The sequence below is a fragment of the Heloderma suspectum genome, chromosome 1, assembly GCF_057233095.1.
Source record: "Heloderma suspectum isolate Gila_16-S chromosome 1, 16-S_ref, whole genome shotgun sequence".
Taxonomy (NCBI): domain Eukaryota; kingdom Metazoa; phylum Chordata; class Lepidosauria; order Squamata; family Helodermatidae; genus Heloderma; species Heloderma suspectum.
Genome location: NC_139458.1, coordinates 278,737,878 through 278,757,670, shown reverse-complemented (window position 1 = coordinate 278,757,670; position 19,793 = coordinate 278,737,878). Strand labels below are relative to the sequence as shown.

At 41.7% G+C, this 19,793-nt stretch overlaps 1 protein-coding gene across 9 annotated transcripts in view; it reads right to left on the bottom strand.

Annotated features, from left to right (window-relative positions):
* EIPR1 (EARP complex and GARP complex interacting protein 1) overlaps nucleotides 1-19,793 on the bottom strand; it is a 219,873-nt gene that overhangs the window by 128,922 nt on the left and 71,158 nt on the right. For all 9 annotated transcript variants that reach the window (XR_014786564.1, XR_014786562.1, XR_014786563.1 and 6 more), the window contains 2 exons: nucleotides 15,272-15,439; nucleotides 13,096-13,263 (listed from right to left, as the gene is read on the bottom strand). Coding sequence is in view for 5 of the 9 variants with exons in the window: in XM_084826724.1 (XP_084682850.1) it covers nucleotides 13,096-13,263; nucleotides 15,272-15,439 (336 nt within the window). In the remaining 4 variants the exon portion in view is untranslated. The remainder of the gene's footprint in view (nucleotides 1-13,095; nucleotides 13,264-15,271; nucleotides 15,440-19,793) is intronic.

The window sequence follows — 19,793 nt, the reverse complement described above, 5'->3', positions numbered from 1 at the left end:
TGACCATAGCACCATCAGATTCAACATATATACAAGACAAATGCCAGGAAAGTCTAGCACATTTGACTTCAAAAGAGGAAACGTCTCAAAAATGAGGGGACTGGTAAAAAAGAAATTAAAGGGAAAGTTAAGAGGGTCAAATCTCTCCAGAGCACTTGGCGATTATTCTGCTAGAATGCATACCACAGGGAAGGTATAACCAGGTCCAAGAGGATGCCAGCGTCATTAACAGTCAAGGAAACTATCTGAAACAAGGAGGCTTCCTTCAGGAAGTGGAAGTCTTGCTCCAGTGAGGTAGGCAGCTCAGTGGTAGAGCACATGCCTCAAATGCAGAAGGTCCCAGGTTCAATACCTGGCATCTCCAGGTAGGGGAGGAAAAACTCCTGCCTGAAACCCTGGAGAGTCACTGCCAGTAAGTGTCAACAATACTGGGCTAGATGGACCAAGGGTCTGACTCCGTATAAGTCAGCTCCCTATGTTCCTATGAGAACAAAAAAAAGAACACAAATTTTGCAAAAGAAATGAAAGCAGACAGTAAGGGTTGCAAAAAGAAGATAAAGATGAATTTGAAATGAAAGGAGACAATAAAGGTTGCAAAAAGAAGATAAAGAAGAATTCGAGGAATATATTGCTAAAAACATTAAGAGGCGAAGTAGAGGCTGAAGGGGCAGGATTGCAGCTTGAGATGGATGGTCAAGGAACACCTAATTACTTTGAATGAGTTCAAATCTCCAGGGCCAGATGAACTGCATCCTACAGTAATAAAGGAACTGGCAGAAGAACTCTCAGAACCGCTGTCTATTCTCTTTGAGAAATCATGGAGGACGGGGGAAGTGCCAGATGACTGGAGGAGGGCTAACGTTGTCCCTATCTTCAAAAAGGGTAAAAAGGAGGAACCTGGGAACTACAGACCAGTCAGTCTGACATCAATCCCTGGGAAAATTCTGGAGCAGATGATAAAGCAAGCCATCTGCAAGCACCTTGAAAACAACACAGTGATTACTCGAAGCCAACATGGATTTGTCAAGAACAAATCCTGCCAGATGAATCTGATCTCATTTTTGGATCAAGTAACCTCCCTTGTGGACTGTGGGAATGCTGTAGACATAATATACCTTGACTTCAGCAAAGCTTTCGACAAAGTGCCCCATGATATCCTGATGAGCAAACTAGCTCAAAGTGGGCTAGATGAAACAATGACCCGGTGGATCCACAGTTGGCTACACAATCAGACTCAAAGTGTGCTTATCAATGGGACCTTCTCCAACTGGAGAGAGGTAACGAGTGGGGTACCGCAGGGCTCGGTCCTGGGCCCAGTGCTCTTCAACATTTTTATTAATGACTTGGAGGAGGAGGTGCAGGGAACGCTGATCAAATTTGCAGATGACACCAAATTGGGCAGGATAGCTAATACACTGGAAGACAGAAACAAAATTCAAAGTGATCTTGATAGCCTGGAGCACTGGACAGAAAACAACAGAATGACATTTAATAGGGATAAATGCCACGTTCTGCACCTAGGAAAAAGAAACCAAATGCACAGTTACAAGATGGGCGATACGTAGCTCAACACTACAAGCGAGAAGGATCTTGGAATTGTTGTTGGTCACAAGCTGAATATGAGCCAACAATGTAATGAGGCTGCAAAAAAGGCAAATGCTGTTTTGGGCTGCATTAATAGAAGCATAGCTTCCAAATCCTGGGAAGTACTAGTTCCCCTCTACTCAGCACTGGTTAGGCCTCATCTGGAGTACTGTGTCCAGTTCCGGGCACCACATTTTGAGAAGGATGCAGACAAACTGGAGAGGGTTCAGAGGAGGGCAACAAAGATGATCAGGGGACTGGAAACAAAGCCCTATGAAGAGAGACTGAAGGAACTGGGCATGTTTAATCTTGAGAAGAGAAGACTGAGGGGAGATATGATAGCACTCTTCAAGTACTTGAAAGGTTGTCACAGAGAGGAAGGCCAGGATCTCTTCTCCATCATCACAGAGTGCAGGACACGGAATAATGGGCTCAAGTGACAGGAAACCAGATTCCGGCTGAACATTAGGAAAAACGTCCTGACTGTTAGAGCAATACAACAATGGAACCAATTACCGAGGGAGGTGGTGGAGGCATTCAAGACGAGGCTGGACAGCCATCTGTCAGGGATGCTCTGACTTGGATTCCTGCATTGAGCAGGGGGTTGGACTCGATGGCCTTGTAGGCCCCTTCCAACCCTACTATTCTATGATTCTATGAACACTTAACAAATATTTAAATACAGAAGAAATTGGCTAGGGAAGTGGTTAGACTGTTAGATAAGAAGGAAGTGAAGGGAATACTAAATGGAGACAAGGAGATTGCAGAAAACTGAATGAATTCTTTGTATCTGCTTTCATGGTGGAAGATGTAGGGCAGACATCTACCAGCAAGTGCTTGGTGGACTAGTAGCTAAGCTGATTCTTTCAGAAAGGCTTGTTTTTCTCGTATTATGTTTAATAATTTTAATAATTCTACCAATTTATCCAGGGCAAGCTAGCAGGCCTATCATTTACTAGATCCCCCTCCCCGCCAATAAAAAGTGGTGCTATATGAACTACCTTCCAGTCCTCTGCCAAGGACACCAATTTTAATGACAAGTAGCATAGTCTTGTTAAACTGCGTTCAATCACACCAAGGTCCATTAAGTAAGGCATTCTGTTACCATCAGAAGACATCCAGATACCTCTGCACACAAGCAGCATATGAAAGCAAAAGCCAGTTCTGCTCTTGTGTCCCCATTAAAAAAGATTAGGCAAAATCATGGAGGGCTGCTTTTACAAAGGCTATTAGCTATGATAGTTAACGGAATCTCTGAATTTAGAGATAGTGTATCCCTAAGTAAACATACCTCCTCAGAAAATCAAGCTACCCTTTAGACATCATGGCTAATGTTCATTGGAGGATGGAATTATCAAAGGCTTTGTCTAATTATTTTCTTCTTTATTAAAGCCATTTATGGCACTGGTCAAATATTTAAAGTATTTTTACCTTGAGTTTTCATCCATGATGACTCCCAATAAGACTAACAGTCAATCATAAGAAACATATTAAGATTATATGAAGTTCTTCTTCCTTTGGTCAGACCTGAAACTTATTTTCAAGAAACTTCAACTGGTGTCCCTGAGATCTAATATTGATAGGGCCAGGGGGAAGAAATATTTCTATCCACTCACATCCAAACATCTGTAATTTTATGTATCTCTGTCAATCAATTGGTGTGTGTGTGTGTGTGTCTACAGAACATGCAGCCCCCAGGCTGGATGTGGGTCCTCTAGCTTTGTGGCCCCCACTGTCCCAGCTTCACCACCAAATTTGCTGCTGAAATTTGGTGGCTTACTGGTGGCACCCAAGAAAAATAGCCTCTTTTCAAAAGCCAAAAGCAGCAATTTGCCATTGGCAGCAGTGGCAAAAAGGGGCTATTTAAAGCAAAAGAATGCGGGGTGGTACCCGGCGGAGTCCAGGGGGGCAATGCTGCCCCCAGCCCCTGGAATTTGCCCACCCTTGGTGTTCAGCGATAACCAGAACATAATCAGATAATCCAGATAATTTACTACCAACTCAGACAGTGTTTCCAGACAAAGCTTTTATTATGCAATCATCCTGCCTCATTTATGGAGTGGGGGCAGGTCTAGATGACGTTTTCATCTTCCATTTGCAATCCTCCTGTGTTTTGCCTCTACTTCTCCATCTTTTTTCTTACCACAAAAAGTCTATTAATGAGGGAAATATGGAATAGCAGTACAATGTCTTTTGATTGGTAGTGGTACAAGCCATCAGTCTAGAACCACCCAGGTGGGATTATATATATTCTGCTATTAATTTGCTATGTGTTTTAATAAAACCAGCCAAAAAGTGAGCTTTTTTTCTTGTCATATCCCAACCTACTTTTTTTTCCTCCATCCCACCCCTCAAAATAAGAAACTGTTTAGCATTTCTCTAAAAGACTACGCACTGAGCCCTTGATAATTTAAATTGGCCTGGTTTGCACAATCACCGCAGTTTAAACAGGACACGGGTTATTTGAGGGTTGTTTCCACCTCCAATAAGCCATGCCACCTGGGTTCAGATGACATGACATGCTGTGGCTGGGCAGGTAATCAGGCAAATGGCTCCCAGCACACGCCACAGCTTAAACAAGCCACTGTGGCTTTTTTAAGTTGTTGTGACTGCGTGATCTGGGTCATTGTCTTTCTATATGTTCTTCAGTTTTCTCAATTTTGTTTTTAGATGAGTGACCAGCAATGTATTCTGTGCACTGTATGAGCCCATGCCAGAGATTTCTATAATATTATTATGCTTGCTTGCTATTTTCACTGCTAGAAGAGGATTTTTTTTAATAATCTTGAAATGAATAAATTGTGTTTGCTGTTCCTGCTATACAAGTCGATGTAGAAAGAATATGTGAGGACTGACATTCATCCTGTCCTCTCAATGGACGAAAAATGATGGACAGGGTCCTGAAGAATGTGGTATGACTACATGCAAATAACATATTAAAATATTCAAGTTAAATATTTATCATATCTATTTTATAGGTGTTACAATGCTACTCAAAGAGCTGGTAACATCAGTGTATATTAAAAAGAATGGCTGAACTAGTTCATGAACGATTAAAAAAGCCTGGCATCAAATCTGAACTGAACCTAAATTGTGAAACACTCTGTCCCAGGAGGCTCAGTTGGCCCCCTTTGTTATGGTGTTTTGCAGGATGGCAAAAAGCTTCCTGTTTAGGCAGGCATTTGTTTTATCTGATAGATGTGTTTTTATCTGCTGCCTGTTTTATCTGCTGCACTTGCCTCCCTCCCTCCGTGAGAGAGAGAGAGAGAGAGAAAGAGAAAGAGAAAATGAATGAATTGTATGGTTGTTTTTACTTGCTGTTAGCTGTTCAGAATAGTCTGTAATCATGAGAAGGGCAGGATATAATTTTTCTATAAAAAAACCTTCCAAGATATCCATGAGCCTGAACAGGAACGTTTTTTAAATGTTCCTGTTCAGATTCCTTGATTGCAATTCAGTCTCTTGATTGCAATTTAATCTTTACTGCAGAAAAAGAGCTGCATTTCATGCTCAATTCAGATGATGTTTAAGAGCTATGCCCGAGCAAAGCCCAGATTACAGCAGCAGTTGATGAAGCAGTTCACTACTAAGAACTACTGGCTGCTACTGTGGGAAACTGTGGAGGAAGGGGAATGCCTGTTGTTACCAGAAACCTACAAGATATAGCAGCAAATGCGGGAGGCGTCTCAGTCAGTATTGTCCAAGTGTACAGTTGCCAACTGGGTAGCTGCCCCCTATATAGGCTGCTGATGTCAACGACTTCTACGAGCCAGGCAGCAACCATGCACTGGCAAGATGCTGACTGACACACCTCCTGCCTTCACTGCCATCTCCTTCTGGTTTCTGGTAAGGACAGCAGTACTCCTCCCTTGACAGCCAGTAGTTTAAACCAGATAATTGTTTCAATTGGGAGAGAGACTTAGCCATAGTTAACATTAGTCATGTGAATATATAAAATGCTAGTGTGTTGGTATGGAGAGCCATTATGGCAGAGTGAATTAAGAACTGTACTGAGAAGAGCTGGTTCAAACCCTTTCTCAGCCATGAAACTCACTGGGTGATCTTGGGTCAGTCACAGCCATATTCTCGCTCTGCCTAACCTCCCCTCACAGAATTGTTACAAGGATAAAATGCAAAACAATAAATGCTCTTATCAGTACTAGAAAGGTACTAAAATACTTTTTTGTGTTGCCTAGAAAGTGACTATAATCTGGCAGCTTGGCTACACTATAGAATTGCACATATGTCTCTTGCATTTGTAGAGCCATTATTTTAACCGGATAATTTAGCAAGAGTTTCCTTCCTATTCAGAATGCCCATGTAACTCCAAAAAGCTAGAACAAACAAAGTCTTTTGACATCAACCCAAAGAATAATCTCCTAACTTCTGAAGAAATTAAAAGAAATTTTAAAAGATTCCTAACAATATGATCAAAATATTCAAATTAAAGACATGCTGATTCAGATTCCGGTGCTAAGCTTTTAATCTCGGCACTAAAATATATTTTACTATATGCTGATGCTTTCATTTTAATCTTTTCTTGGGTTAAAGTCTGGAAATACCTTTTTTTCTTTCAGACAACACAAGTGGGGACCTACAATGAAATGTTGCACGGTAGAGTGCTACCATTAAGGGTTCCAGCCAGCTATGGCCTCTTCCGGGATACTCTCCTCCACTTTGCCTCCTCCCCAAGAGACACTCAGCATTCTGTGGGCAGTAAACATGCTCAGTCATAATTGAGCTGTTTTAGGATGTGCCCCCCTCCATCAGGTTCCCCGCAACCAGTTTTTTTTTTGGACTTCTGCAAACCTTGGAGTCCTCCTGAGCACACTGATAATTCCCTTTTGTTTCTTAGCGGCTCCATTTTGGCTACAATCCTGTCAGAACTCACCACTGAGCTTGCGATTAGGAGTGATTAACAGAAAATACTCTTGAGTGTCACCTGGGTAGATAGGTGAAGAAAAAAATGGAAAATGGGGGGGGGGGTGTTCCATTTTGTTTTTTAAAAAATGGAAATTATTTTGTTTTTTTCCCAACAAATTGAAAATGTTTGGATTATGAAATACTGTCTTTTAGAATGGTGAATAAAATGTTTAAGACAATGAGTTCAAAATTGCTACCTGGCCTTTACTCCCCCAAAATGATTTCTAAAAATTACATGATGTAATTCTAGAGATATAAAATTTCTGGAAATTTTGAAGCCCTGAGAAGAAATGTTTTTTAATCCTCTGGGTAAGATTCCCAACACAGTTATTTCTTCCATTCTTACTAAGGTTATTGATCTAATACATCTTTTACAGACAGACATTTAGGGATATACCAAGTCATGTTCAGTTTCCCAACATGTGACTAGAGTCACCTGTGATATGTTCAGAACATCTACATTCTTGACAGTTTGTTTTTTTCTATAAAGGCCTGTGTTTCTGGGGTTGTTCTGGTTAAATGCTGAAGCAGTCAATGAATGTAGTTCTAAAACACTCAGGTGTGGGAAACTCTGTAGGTTATCTCACCACTATAACCATATGTGTCAGAGTAATGTGTGGATTATCCCACATTTGGGGTTTTTGTTCTGTTTTTTTACACTTTGGGTCTATGGAACTCAGGCTGAATCTACACAAAGCAGTTACACCATTATCATACCGTTATCATAATTATTGGTGCCCATTGGTGTCATGTGGACCAATAGTTATGATAACGGTATGATAACACTCCTATGTGTAGCCTCTGCCTCACTGCCCCAGTTTTTTTAAAAAGTTCCCAAATATACCTCACTGTTAGGAAATGCTGCTTCAGCTATAAAACCTGTAACTGCAGCCACCAAAGTGAACCCTCCACACTTAGAAGAAACTCAGTAGTCTGGTGGTATAGTGATGGGATTAATACCACCACTAGAGACAACCTTATTTACAAAATGGAATAAAATGAGCCTGTTCAGACATCATGCTAAGCCATGATGGTTAGCGTTTTTGAGCTAACCATGGTGGCTTAGCATGATGTCTGAATGGGGATCAGACCCAACCATGGTGGTTTATTAACCACACACAAACCATGCTCACTAACCACTTGCTGCAAGATGCTTAACGGCACTAACCACGGCTTAGCGTGATGCCTGAACAGGCCCCGTGGTTAACAGAGCACTTCCATAGAGCTCCGTGGCAAGAGCAGCCAAAAATGGCCATTAAAGGAGCAGGGCTGCTGATAGTGGCCATTTTCTTCCTTCTTCTGATTCCGTTACAAAACTAAGTTCAGAAAAATTAAAAACACTGAAAAATTGTGCAAAAATCACCCTTGCGACAAAACGCGCATTTCCGCAAAATTGCCACATATTGCTAAAACATGCCTTATTTCCGTATAGCGCTAAAATTGACATTATCCCCATGTGTTGCTAAAATGTGCATTATCCCTGTATAGCACTAAAACGTGCTTTGAGCATAATCACTATATTGATATAGCAATTTTGTGCACACGCACATTTGAGCGATATATGGGATGAGTGCTTTTGCAATATATGGAGATTTTGACCAGTGTGCATATGCACAAATGCACATTTTAGCAATATGGCGATTTTTGCACAATGTTTCAACCTTCTTATTTATTTTTTACTTATTTTTGCAACAGAATCATAAAGGAGGAAGAAAATGGCTGCCATCAGCAGCCCCGCCCCTGTAATATCTGTGTGAGCCGCTGAGGCCACTGGGATGCGTGAGGAGGACTGCAGGAAGGAGGATGGTTAGAGAGGGGTTAGGCTAAGCATGCTGTGAGCCACGGTTAGCTGCACGTATGGCAGGGGCTCTCGCAGTGGTTAGCACTAACCACCCTGTCCCAATGTGCATCTGAATAGGGTCAATGTCATTCTTCAAATAATTATCTTCAGATTTCTTAAAGATATTTAAATTAAATACATTTGGTTAACATTCCTAATATAGAAGAGAGTCTTCCCAGCTAAATAAACTCTCAGTAGCTTTTCCTTTAGATAAGATTTCCCCACTAATTCCTCACAAGCAGAAAGAGATGCTATATACCAGTCTTTCTCTGCCTCCAGCTCCTCATGCTTCTTATGGCTTCTAAATCTTATGACTCAGATCTTTCAGGGATTACTTGCTGAAGTTTCCTCTGGTCAGCCATAAAATAGGAATCTAAGATGCATTATGTACAACTTGGTTTGCTCATGAAATCATCATGCTTGGTATATTAAGTTCAAAATTTATTTATTCAAACAACACATTTACTGAGTTTATTGTTAAATGATTTTAATGATAATTTTATTATAAACCTAGTTTTAAACAATACATTTATGTTCCTAAAGTAACAAAGTGACTTTAGATCTGTAAAGAATGCTAAAAAGAGAGTACTGTATATTTTTCATTTTCTCTCCAGATTTCCATTTTTTCCAAACCACCCCACCCCTGTCCCGGGGGGGGGGGGGGGGAGGAGAGGATGGCTTTTCTCTGTGGCTTCAACATTTCCAGAAATTTTAGATCTCTATACTTGGGTCCTCACATGTATTTCATTACATGTGGCTGTTCTGAACCAGTGCCTGGGCATGGTAATGGACTGGATGAGGGCTAATAAACTGCAACTCAATCCAGACAAGACGGAGGTACTGTTAGTGGGTGGTTCGTCTGCCCGGCTAGGTGATATTCAACCTGTTCTGGAGGGGGTTGCACTCCCCCTAAAGGATCAGGTTCGTAGTTTGGGGGTGCTCTTGGATCCAGAACTGTCACTTGAGGCACAGGTGAACTCAGTGGCACGGAGCACTTTTTATCAGCTTAGGCTGGTATACCAACTACGCCCTTATCTGGACAGAGATAGCCTAGCTACAGTTATCCATGCTCTGATAACTTCTCGTCTGGATTACTGCAATGCGTTATACGTGGGGCTGCCTTTGAAAACGGTCCGGAAACTTCAGCTGGTCCAAAATAGGGCAGCAAGATTGTTAACAGGGACTGGCCTGCGAGCTCATATTACGCCAGTACTTTTCCAGCTGCACTGGCTGCCAGTCCATTTCCGGGCCCGATTCAAAGTGCTGGTGTTAACATTCAAAGCCCTTAACGGCTTGGGGCCAGGTTACCTGAAGGATCGCTTCCTCCCATATGTGCCTGCCCGGACCTTAAGATCATCAGCAGCAGCCCTTCTCTGTGAGCCCCTGCCAAAGGAAGTGAGGTGGGTGGCTACTAGGAGGAGGGCTTTTTCTGCTGTGGCACCCCGGCTCTGGAATGAGCTCCCTAGTGAGGTTCGCCTGGCGCCTACATTGTACTCCTTTCGGCGCCAGGTGAAGACCTTTTTATTTTCCCAGGCATTTTAGCTTTCTAAATTTTTATCTTTGCTGTTTTAAATCTGTATTTTAAACTCCTGTACTGCTGCTAGGTTTTATTGTGGTTGTATTGTTATATTGTGGTTTTAATGTTCTATATATTTTAAATTGTTTTATTGTGTGTTGTTTGGTTTTAGTTTTTGTGAACCGCCCAGAGAGCTTCGGCTATTGGGCGGTATAGAAATGAAATAAATAAATAAATAAATAACTCTGTGACAAGTACTTTTGTGATCCAAATAATCTTCCTTCTTAAAGGATTCTAAAGTTTTGAAAGGTGAACACGTCTGGGAAGTGGACCAATGTAATGATGGAAAAGCAAATTATCAAAAATCTCTTTGAACTCTCCTATCCCAGAAAAAAGAAAAATATCTAAGGCTTTGACAGACCAGCTGAGGATTAATGGTGTATATGTATTTCCTCCAGTGTCAGCACTGGTAACATTCAAACATAACCATAAACCATGATTTGCTGTTGTGAGAATGAATTCCGGGGAGCCTTGGGATTGCATGCTTCCCTTTCTTTCCCCTCCTCCTTTGTGCATAAAGGGAAGAAATGTGAAGCTTCATTCATGTATTGTAACAGACATACTTTCCCATTTTGTCTGAATTGAAGAAAATACAGTTTGTGCAAACCCTGATGTCAAATTAGAATCAAAAGGTAAAGGTATGTTTACAGTTCTATATTCCATGAGAAACAACATTCCTTCTTGCTTGCTATGATTTTTTTCGCAGATGAAGGGTTGTTGATAGTTCAGAATTTGGCAGTTCCAGGGAATAAGACATTTTTATTCAAGCCAGACCTTTGGCCTCATAAGCTGATTTATTTATTTATTTGCAGGTATGTTTTTACCTGCCTTATTTCTATGTTTTTAATACCATGTATTTTACTTTATATTTTACTGTTATTAGCTGCCTTGAGCATCATTTGGTAAAAAGGTGGGATCTACGTTTAACAAATGAGTATTCATGTGACAAAAGTTTCAGTGCTGGGCAGCTGCAGGGGAACTTTGATATGGCTGAACTGAGCACTAAGTCAAAACATGTAGCTACAGCATACAGTTCTGTGGCTAAGATCCACCTCACACATACTCTGTGAAGCCCACCTACAACTGCATCCATATGATCGCTCTCCATACATCAAGCCATTTGTGTACAGAGACTTACCATGTGGACTAACCAAGTTGTTTCTCCGTATTCCCACAAATCAAAGAAAATGTTTTGTTGTGGATGCATGAATGGATCCACAAAAAAAACAGCTGCTATGTGGATGTAGTTTTTAAGCAGTCTTCACATGACTGCTTTAAGTGAAGTATTCCTTGATTCTTACATTGCTGGCTGCATTCTAGGTTCATTATGGGCACAATGGATACCAGAACTATGTAGACTCTATAGATTGGTTCACAGACATACTACGTTCTGTACGAAGGGCTGGCTCCAGGTTTGATGGGGGCCCTGGGCAAATGATACCAGATTCTGAGGCCAGCCCTGGCAGTGAGGCTCCCAAGCATGACTTCAGCTTGCCCTGACCTTTCTTCACACACAGCCCATGTGACAGGGCTCATACATGTGTGCTCTTGTATCTCATTCACTGAAATGGTGCGGGCAGATGCATGTGTGCTCCATGTCACATGCTACGTACTACATATGTGGTGTGGAGCGAGCCCAAAATGAGGGAGAGGAGCTGTAAATGCCCTAGAGGATAGTCTTTAAAAAAATCAAAACTGTCTCAAATGGCCAAGTAGCTGGAATGGCAATATAATAAGGTATTCAATATGAAAAGATGTTAAATGTCACAATAGCAAAGATGTACATGAGCACAAGAGGAAAAGATGCCTAAGCAGTGGCAGTTCCAAGAAAGACTGCTTGCAGTGGATAATGGAGTGAACATGTTGCGTTGTGATGCTGCAGCACAAAAAGCCAATGCCATTTTATTTTCCTTTCTATGTTAGAAGCATTGTTTCCCAAGACCGAAGTACAGGTAATACTCCCCTACTCAGCACTAGTAAAACATCATTTGAAGTACTGTAGTTCAGAATAGAATGGCAACTCAAAAAGGTTGTTGACAATTTGGAAAGGATTTAGAGAAAAGTTATAAGAATTATAAAGGGTCTAAGGAAGACAAGGTATATGAGGAAAGGCTAAAGGAACTGGGCAAGTTTAGAGAGAGAACAAGTAATGGGAGTGGATGTTGTAGTAGATCATAGTTATTTAAAAGCTTACAGGAAAGAAGAGGAGAACATTTCTTTGCCATACCCACTAGGGAACAGGAAAGAAGAAATGCATTTCAACACCCCCCCCCGATTTTAGATTTCACAAAGATGAAAAACAATTTCCCATATTATAAAAAGTTCACACAATCAAACTGGTTTGAGAAGAGGCATAGTCTCCTCCCAATTCCATGAATGCTACTCAACACATAGCTTAGAACAGCCTTCCCCAACCTGGTGCCCTCCAGATGCTTTTGATTTCAACTCCCATCAGCATGGCAAATGGTCAGGGATTATGGTCATTGTACTCCAACAACATCTGGAGGCTCTCTGTATTAGAGAGTTAATGGATGGAGTCCAAAGGACTACAAAGAGAACTTCCATAGGCACACTAGGCTCTTTTCCAATTCCAATCCTAGCCCCCAGGCCAGATGAAAAGCTGTTCCTAATAGTTCAGAGAGTCCTCAAAGGAGTGCAAAAGGAAGTATCAGAAGCTCCAGTATGCATGACAAAGTATTTTGGTGCAAGTACAGGAATCTTTGGATGATAACTGATATATTTTGGTGGCAATTTTTCAAGAGACCATCAGGATTTCAGTGGTATAAAAATCTAATTTGTATTTCCATCCACAAAGGCCATCCAGGACATACCATTATGTTATATGGGAAATGAAAAACTTTCCACCTCTGGTGCAATGTGCACCCCATGGAAGTCAATGGCCTCCTTTTGACTTCCATGAGATTTGGATCCAAGTCAGTGAAACCATGTGACTTCAGTATATGTGAAGTAAAAGAGCAATCATTAAAATTATGAGAAGTGCCAGTTCCACAGCCTTAGAAGGTATAATAAATTCAAGTAAGTTGAGTTACTTACCTATAAGGTGTATATACAAAAACCGTAAAGTCAATAGAGAGCACCTGGTTAACTAAGCTACAACTGGAACTCACACAAAATACTTTGGAAGCTAATTACAAACAAACAAGTTTCTTACTTGTCCTCTTGAGGATGGTCTTCCTGGTCACTAAGTTCATCATCATCTACCAAGTGCCCAAACGGTTCAGAAGAAATGGATACCATATTGGAAAGAATGACTCTGCTGTCACTGCTGCCAGTCAGCACTAACTGGTCATGGGAATGATTGTAACGGACATTCCAAACCCTAAAAACATCAACACAACCACAAAATCAGCCCTGGAGCCATTATAGGCTGCAAATGATCATGTTACAGAGATTTCAAAATGTCAAGTGACTTTCTATTGGTGCAATGCTAAATCCTTATGGACCAGTTGCCTGGGATCAATTAAGTCTAGGTACTGCACAGAATTGGTTGGATTCAGACTATCTGTGAGTGGAGCTCCAGTCATGAGACACTCACTGGAGGAAGCAATTTGACTGTCCTCCTTCCCCCTGCATCTCCCCACCACCATCCTGGTTCCCCCCCCCCAGCTGTTCCAGAGGATTGGGGAACCTCTGAAACACCATGCAAGGTGGCACTGGGGGCTGCAGGGGAAGATCAGCAAATTTTTCTCCCCCATCCCAGCAGAGCTTGGTCCCTTCTGTAAATGGAAGGAACCCTTCAGAACATGGAAAGGCAAGTCTGGATCCACTCCATTAGGCAGTATCCAACATTTTTACTCCATGAATTCAAGTTGCACTCACAGTATAAAAAGGCTGGAGACTGCCCAATGCAAATTAAAAGCATATGTGAATTTCCTGTCACAGGATGAAAAGTGTAGGTGGATTTTTAGGAAATGGTCTGATAGAGGCACATTTTGCCATTCTCCCGCACACTACGGGCATGCAGCAAGTGCTCTTCAGGAAAACAGACCAGTGACAACATCTGGCTGTCCCCCTCCAATACCCTCTCTCTTCTGCTGCCACCACAGTATTTTTACCTAGAGTAAAAAAGTACCACAGCTTTAACAAGCTGAAAATTACAGCTGTACTAACATTAAAGAGACACAATCCCATTGCATTTTTTCCACCTAAAGGGAAGAGTGATGCAACTCAATGGGTAAGATCCAGATATGTGAGCAGGGTCCCACTAAAGGAATGCTCCCCATTGGCAGAAGGGGGGATTTTCGTCAATTCCCCTAAATCTGGATCCAACCCCAGAAAAATAATATTACATTGTCCTTTTTCTGGGCTGGAGTATTATCTTTTCCTGGGCTTACCTCAGCTGCCTTTCCTGACAGCTTGGCTAAGCACCACGATAGTGTTACAATATTCTTTCCATCTGGGATAGGACAAGTGGCCCTCATCAACCTTTTTCTGCATGGACGTACTACATTTGCTCTGGAGGTAAACACCAAAACTAATTCAAGACAAAACCTAGACTGAGTCTGTGGGGGATTAACAAAAAAGCTCTCTCCTACTCATCCTCCCTTAACAGCAGCCTTAAACTTTTCTCTTGTTTTTAGTTCCGTAAGGCCAGTTCTTTACGGGACCAACCCATAGGTTGGAAGGAAAGGGAGACAAAAAGTGATGTTAATCCTGCAGTGTTTGCTTTTTATTACACATCATGCAGAAATTCTGAATACAAAACATTACCCCCAAAGCAAAACATGAATTACTTCCATTAACTTGAGAAATTAAACCCAAATTTACCCCAAATTCTTACTGTGAATGGTTAAAATAGTCCATAAAACAAAGGGGGGATTAATGCTATTAACTGTGTTTTCAAATTTATGTATCATGTTAATACAAAATGTCTCTAGATTTTTGGTTGCTCCAATAGCTTAATATCTTCTCAGTAATTAAAGATGTTTCTATGAAGTTGCATCTTCAATACTAGTGCTGAAGTAGCTTCAGGGTTTAAAATAATTTCGCCACAGATCCTGCTGCTGCCCTAAAAATCTATGAAATCTAAACAACATTCTATCTCTTGGCTATACGGCAAGCTTTCTACATTAATCTTCAACAAAAGGGAATCGTTAATCTCTGCTGTAAAAACATTTAAAAACTATTTTACAGTATGGTCAATACCTTCCTAGAAAACAAACACTAGCTACCTTTTAAAATGTACATGCTGTATAAAAATATATGTATTCTGCAAAAGAAAAAGAAAAAAATATCTGCAGCACCAGCTGAATTTGTTTGTGTGGTTTAGAGAACAGGACAATTCGATTCAATCTGAGAAATCCTACATTCAAAGAAATTCACTTTACCAGTGGGAATGCTCTTCTAGTGTCTTCACTGGCTCACTGATGTTTCTGGTGTCCCAGAATTTCACCTTGCAGTCGTCTCCGCAACTAGCCAGATAATACTGTTTGTTGGGATTAAAATCTAGGTCCCGAACCAGCTGTCCGTGTGCATTTTCTATACAATATATTTGGCTGCAGACACATCAAGAATAAATACATATATAATGAAACCTAGCCACAGCGCTAATAGAAAGGAAGGGGCATGTTCACACTGCAAATTATTTTGCTTCAATTTAAGGCAATGATAACGCTGCCTTTGCTTTGGTGCCAAGTGCTTGCGTATTTGCTTGGCTCCTTTAAAACTACTTCTGTGTTCAAATGGAATGTGTGCGTACAGCTGGATTATTCTGGACAAATAGACTGGATCTGGGGCATCAAAATATATGAATGCAGAGCTGTAATGCTGTTTCAGTCTCTCTCTCACTCTCTCTCTCTCTCTCACACACACACACACACACACACACACCTCCACTGATGGGAAATATCTACCCTTGTTCATTAGTCAGGCCTGCATCTTTATTACTATATTGCTAGCATCGCTGAGTGGTTGTATCAATGCTAAAGCCCACCTAACATGTAAGGGATGAGCTAATAAGTTCACAGACCACCATGTGTACTTGTCACAGTGCAGATGATAAAATGCAGATGTGTGCTATAGTGGATTCGAGGCAAGTCAGATTCTGGTTTACAGATACCTCTAATTGGCACTGACTCAAAGTGAACATACCATTTAATTCTTGCTTTACTACCAACTTACTATTCTTTTCAGGATCATGCTGAAGCTATTGTCAGTTTTGGGAATATGTACTTTTAAACAGCATGTGGCCAGAAACACAACCAATTGCTGTGTTACAGTTTTACAGGTAACATAATTTCAAGTGGACATGAAAAAAATGCAATCTGCAATACTGCTATCACCTGGCCTTGAGAACATTTGCTTAAAATAGAATCACCTGGAACCATTAAAATGGCACTAGAACAAAGACATCTGGACAAACCGTATCTTTAAATATATATATATATATATATATATATATATATATATATATATATATATATATATATATATATTGCCATGATGATTCGAATGATTTACCATTTCTTATGGTAAGAAAAAAAGAAGAGATTGAGCTTTTTGAGGAAGAGCCTTTATACCCTTCAGAGATGTAAGATTAGTTACCTGTGTCAACTTTTTATGTTTTTTATAAGTGCTGTCTATTTACAGTTGATTAATCTGCAGACCTATTCTTTGAACATTGTCCCTTATCTCCTGTTGGCATCTCCAGTCTATGCAAAGACACAGTTTCAGTATTCTCCAGCAAGAAAACACACAAAATATGCAACCACAACAGCCAAAAATCTGTGATCACAGTTATGCAGCTTAGGTACATGTGCAATAATTTCTTTAATTAGCATCTGCTCCAATTACTTTTTTGCCGCAAGAAGTGAGATCAGAGAGGGACACCATCTTTTCACTGCAATATCAGCAGCAACAGCCTCCCAAATTTGATGGTTCTCTGCTATTGGCTGGGCAGAGAAATAGGGCCATCCATAGACAAGGTAATAGTTCCTCCATATCCAGAGGTCTCCCCAGATATGCAACATACAGTCAGGGCCAGAAATAATGGAACAAGGATAACTGTTTTGGCAGTTGGCCTCTGTACACTACCACATTGAAGTTGAAAGGAAACACACCCAGATGGGAGCGAAGTCAGGACTTTCAGCTGTAATTCAAGGGATGTGACAAAAGTGGGGCACTAAACATTCAGGAAGGCCAGCCAGTGGCATGCACACATACCCATCATTGGTGGCTCATAAGTAATGGAACAAACCAACATCATTTCAAACTTAAGGATTGCCTTTAATACCTGGATGAAAATCCTGTGCAGTCAATGACTGCCTGAAGTCTGGAACCCATGGACATGACCAAATGCTGAGTTTCCTCCCTCGAGATGCTCTGCCAGGCCTTTACTGCAGCTGCCTTCAGCTGCTGCTTGTTTGTGGGTCTTTCTGCCTTCAGTCTTGTCTTCAGGAAGTGAAAAGCATGCTCTATTGGGTGGAGATCAGGTGACTGACTTGGCCATTGAAGAACATCCCACTTCTTTACCTTCAGAAACTCTTAGGTAGCTTTTGCTGTATGTTTTGGGTCATTATCCATCTGCAATATGAAGTGGCATCCTATCAGTTTGGCAGCATTCGGCTGAATCTGAGCAGAAGGTATAGCCCTATACACTTCAGAATTCATCCTGCTGCTTTTATCAGCAGTCAGGTCATCCATAAACACCAGTGACCCGGTTCCATTGGCAGCCATATATGCCCATGACATAACACTGCCTCCACCATGTTTGACAGATGATGTGGTATGCTTTGGATCAGGAGCTGTTCCTTTCCTTCTCCATACTTTTCTCTTCCCATCATTCTGGTACAAGTTAATCTTGGTTTCATTAGTCCAAACAATCTTATTCCAGAATTGGGCAGGCTTTTTTAGGTGTTTGCTGGCAAAGGCTAATCTGGCCTGTCTGTTCTTGAGCATTACCAGTGGTTTGCACTTTGTTATGAGTTAGGCCTCTGTATTTACATTCATAAAGCTGTCTCTTGACTGCAGATGTTGACAATGACATGCCTAACTCCTCAAGAGCGTTCTTGACGCAGCTAGATGTTGTGAAAGGATTCCTCTTTGCCATGAGCAGAATTCTGTGGTCATCCACTTTAGTTGTCTTCCGTGGTCTTCCAGGCCTTTTGCTGTTGCTGAGCTTGCCAGTTAATCCCTTCTTTTTCAGGATGTTCCAAACTGTTGTGTTGGCCACTCCCACTGTTTTCGCTATCTCTCTGATGGGTTTATTTTGTTTCCTCAGCCTAATGATGGCCTCCTTCACTCACATGGACACCTCTTTGGACCTCATTTTGGGGGTTCCAGTGAACAGCTACCAAATGCACATGTAACACTCAGAACCACCTCCAGGCCTTTTATGTGCTTGATTGGTCATGGGGTACCCAGGAAACAGGCCATACCTGGCCATGCAGCTGCTTGTCAGCCATTTGTTCCATTACTTATGAGCCACCAATGATGGGGTGTGTGTGTGCAGCACTGGCTGCCCTTCCTGAACGGTTAGTGCCCCACTTTTGTCAAACCCCTTGAATTACAGCTGGAAGTCCTGACTTCGCTCCCATCTGGGTGTGTTTCCTTTCAACTTCAATGTGGTGGTGTACGGAAGCCAACTGCCAAAACAGTTATCCTTGTTCCAATATTTCTGGCCTTGACTGTATATACTGCCCAAAGGAGAAATTCCTTTGTGGTGGCTTACATCATAAAAATGCCTTGTGTACACCAGCTGGCCTTGTTCCAATATTTCTGTACACCAGCAGTTGGCCTTGTTCCAATATTTCTGGCTCTGACTGTATTTATTTCCAAATTAACATTGGGAAAGTCCCCCACAACCCAACCCAATGAGCATACTTCGTTGCTCTCTAGGCAACACAGAATTTTGAGTGTGTGCGGGAGGCATGACCCAGTCCCTAACACAAGCTCAATTTGTCCTCAGTGTCTTCCCCCACCCTGTGACTAGTTCATGATGCTATAATCTTTGAAGGACTTGCCCCACTGTGTCACTAAAACAGTAGGAAGATTAGCTAGGAACAGTGGAGAAGTGCTCTCTCAGACTCTAATTAATCCCACCACCACCATCATCACCACCACTAGGCTTTTCAGCTGGGAAGAGCACAGGGGCTCTAACAGCTTAAATGATCCTGTAACTGGAACTGACAGTATAACTGAGATGCATAGGACCCCTCCAAATGCTGAAATACAGTATATAGAGAGAGGGGTGTTCAAAATACCCCCATCCCCACACGATACCACTCAGGTTCAGGGCTAAGTGAATCTAGTCCCAGAGCTCAACATCCTCAAGCTATCACACTAGGGTGATTACCTATCCACATCCCTGTTTGCGATTCCTTGTAGGGCCCCAACTTGCAGAGACTAAACATCAACTCTGTGTTCCTAAGCTTCTCAGTGAGAGGTTGAAGTGGGGCCACTCGCAGACAAAACAGCTGAAACAAGGGTGAGCATATTCATTGCCCTCCAGAATCCACAGAATGTTGAGACAGCTGAACATCAGTTGTGCGGAGGGGAGATTGGCTTAACTGAGCCCCTAACAGCTTGTACAGTATTGCAGAAGCAGGGCATTAAACTCAAGGGATGCGTGTCTTTTCTTCCCCATTACAGATATAGGTATGGGCATAAAGCCAGTTCACAGCAGCTTGCATTCAAGCCAAGGGGAGTTTGTAAGGCTGCAACAGCACTGTAGGAACATAGGCATTGATCCCCTCTTTCCTCATGAGCCTCCTGCCTCTAGTGACCTTCAATCTGAGGAAGCACTTAATGCCCCACGCTACAAAAGCATCTGCTTTCTTCTCCATAGAGAAAATACTGTTATTGTAAGTAGCAGCCAAGGGGAAACCTGGTCAGCTTTGGAACTGTGGGAGG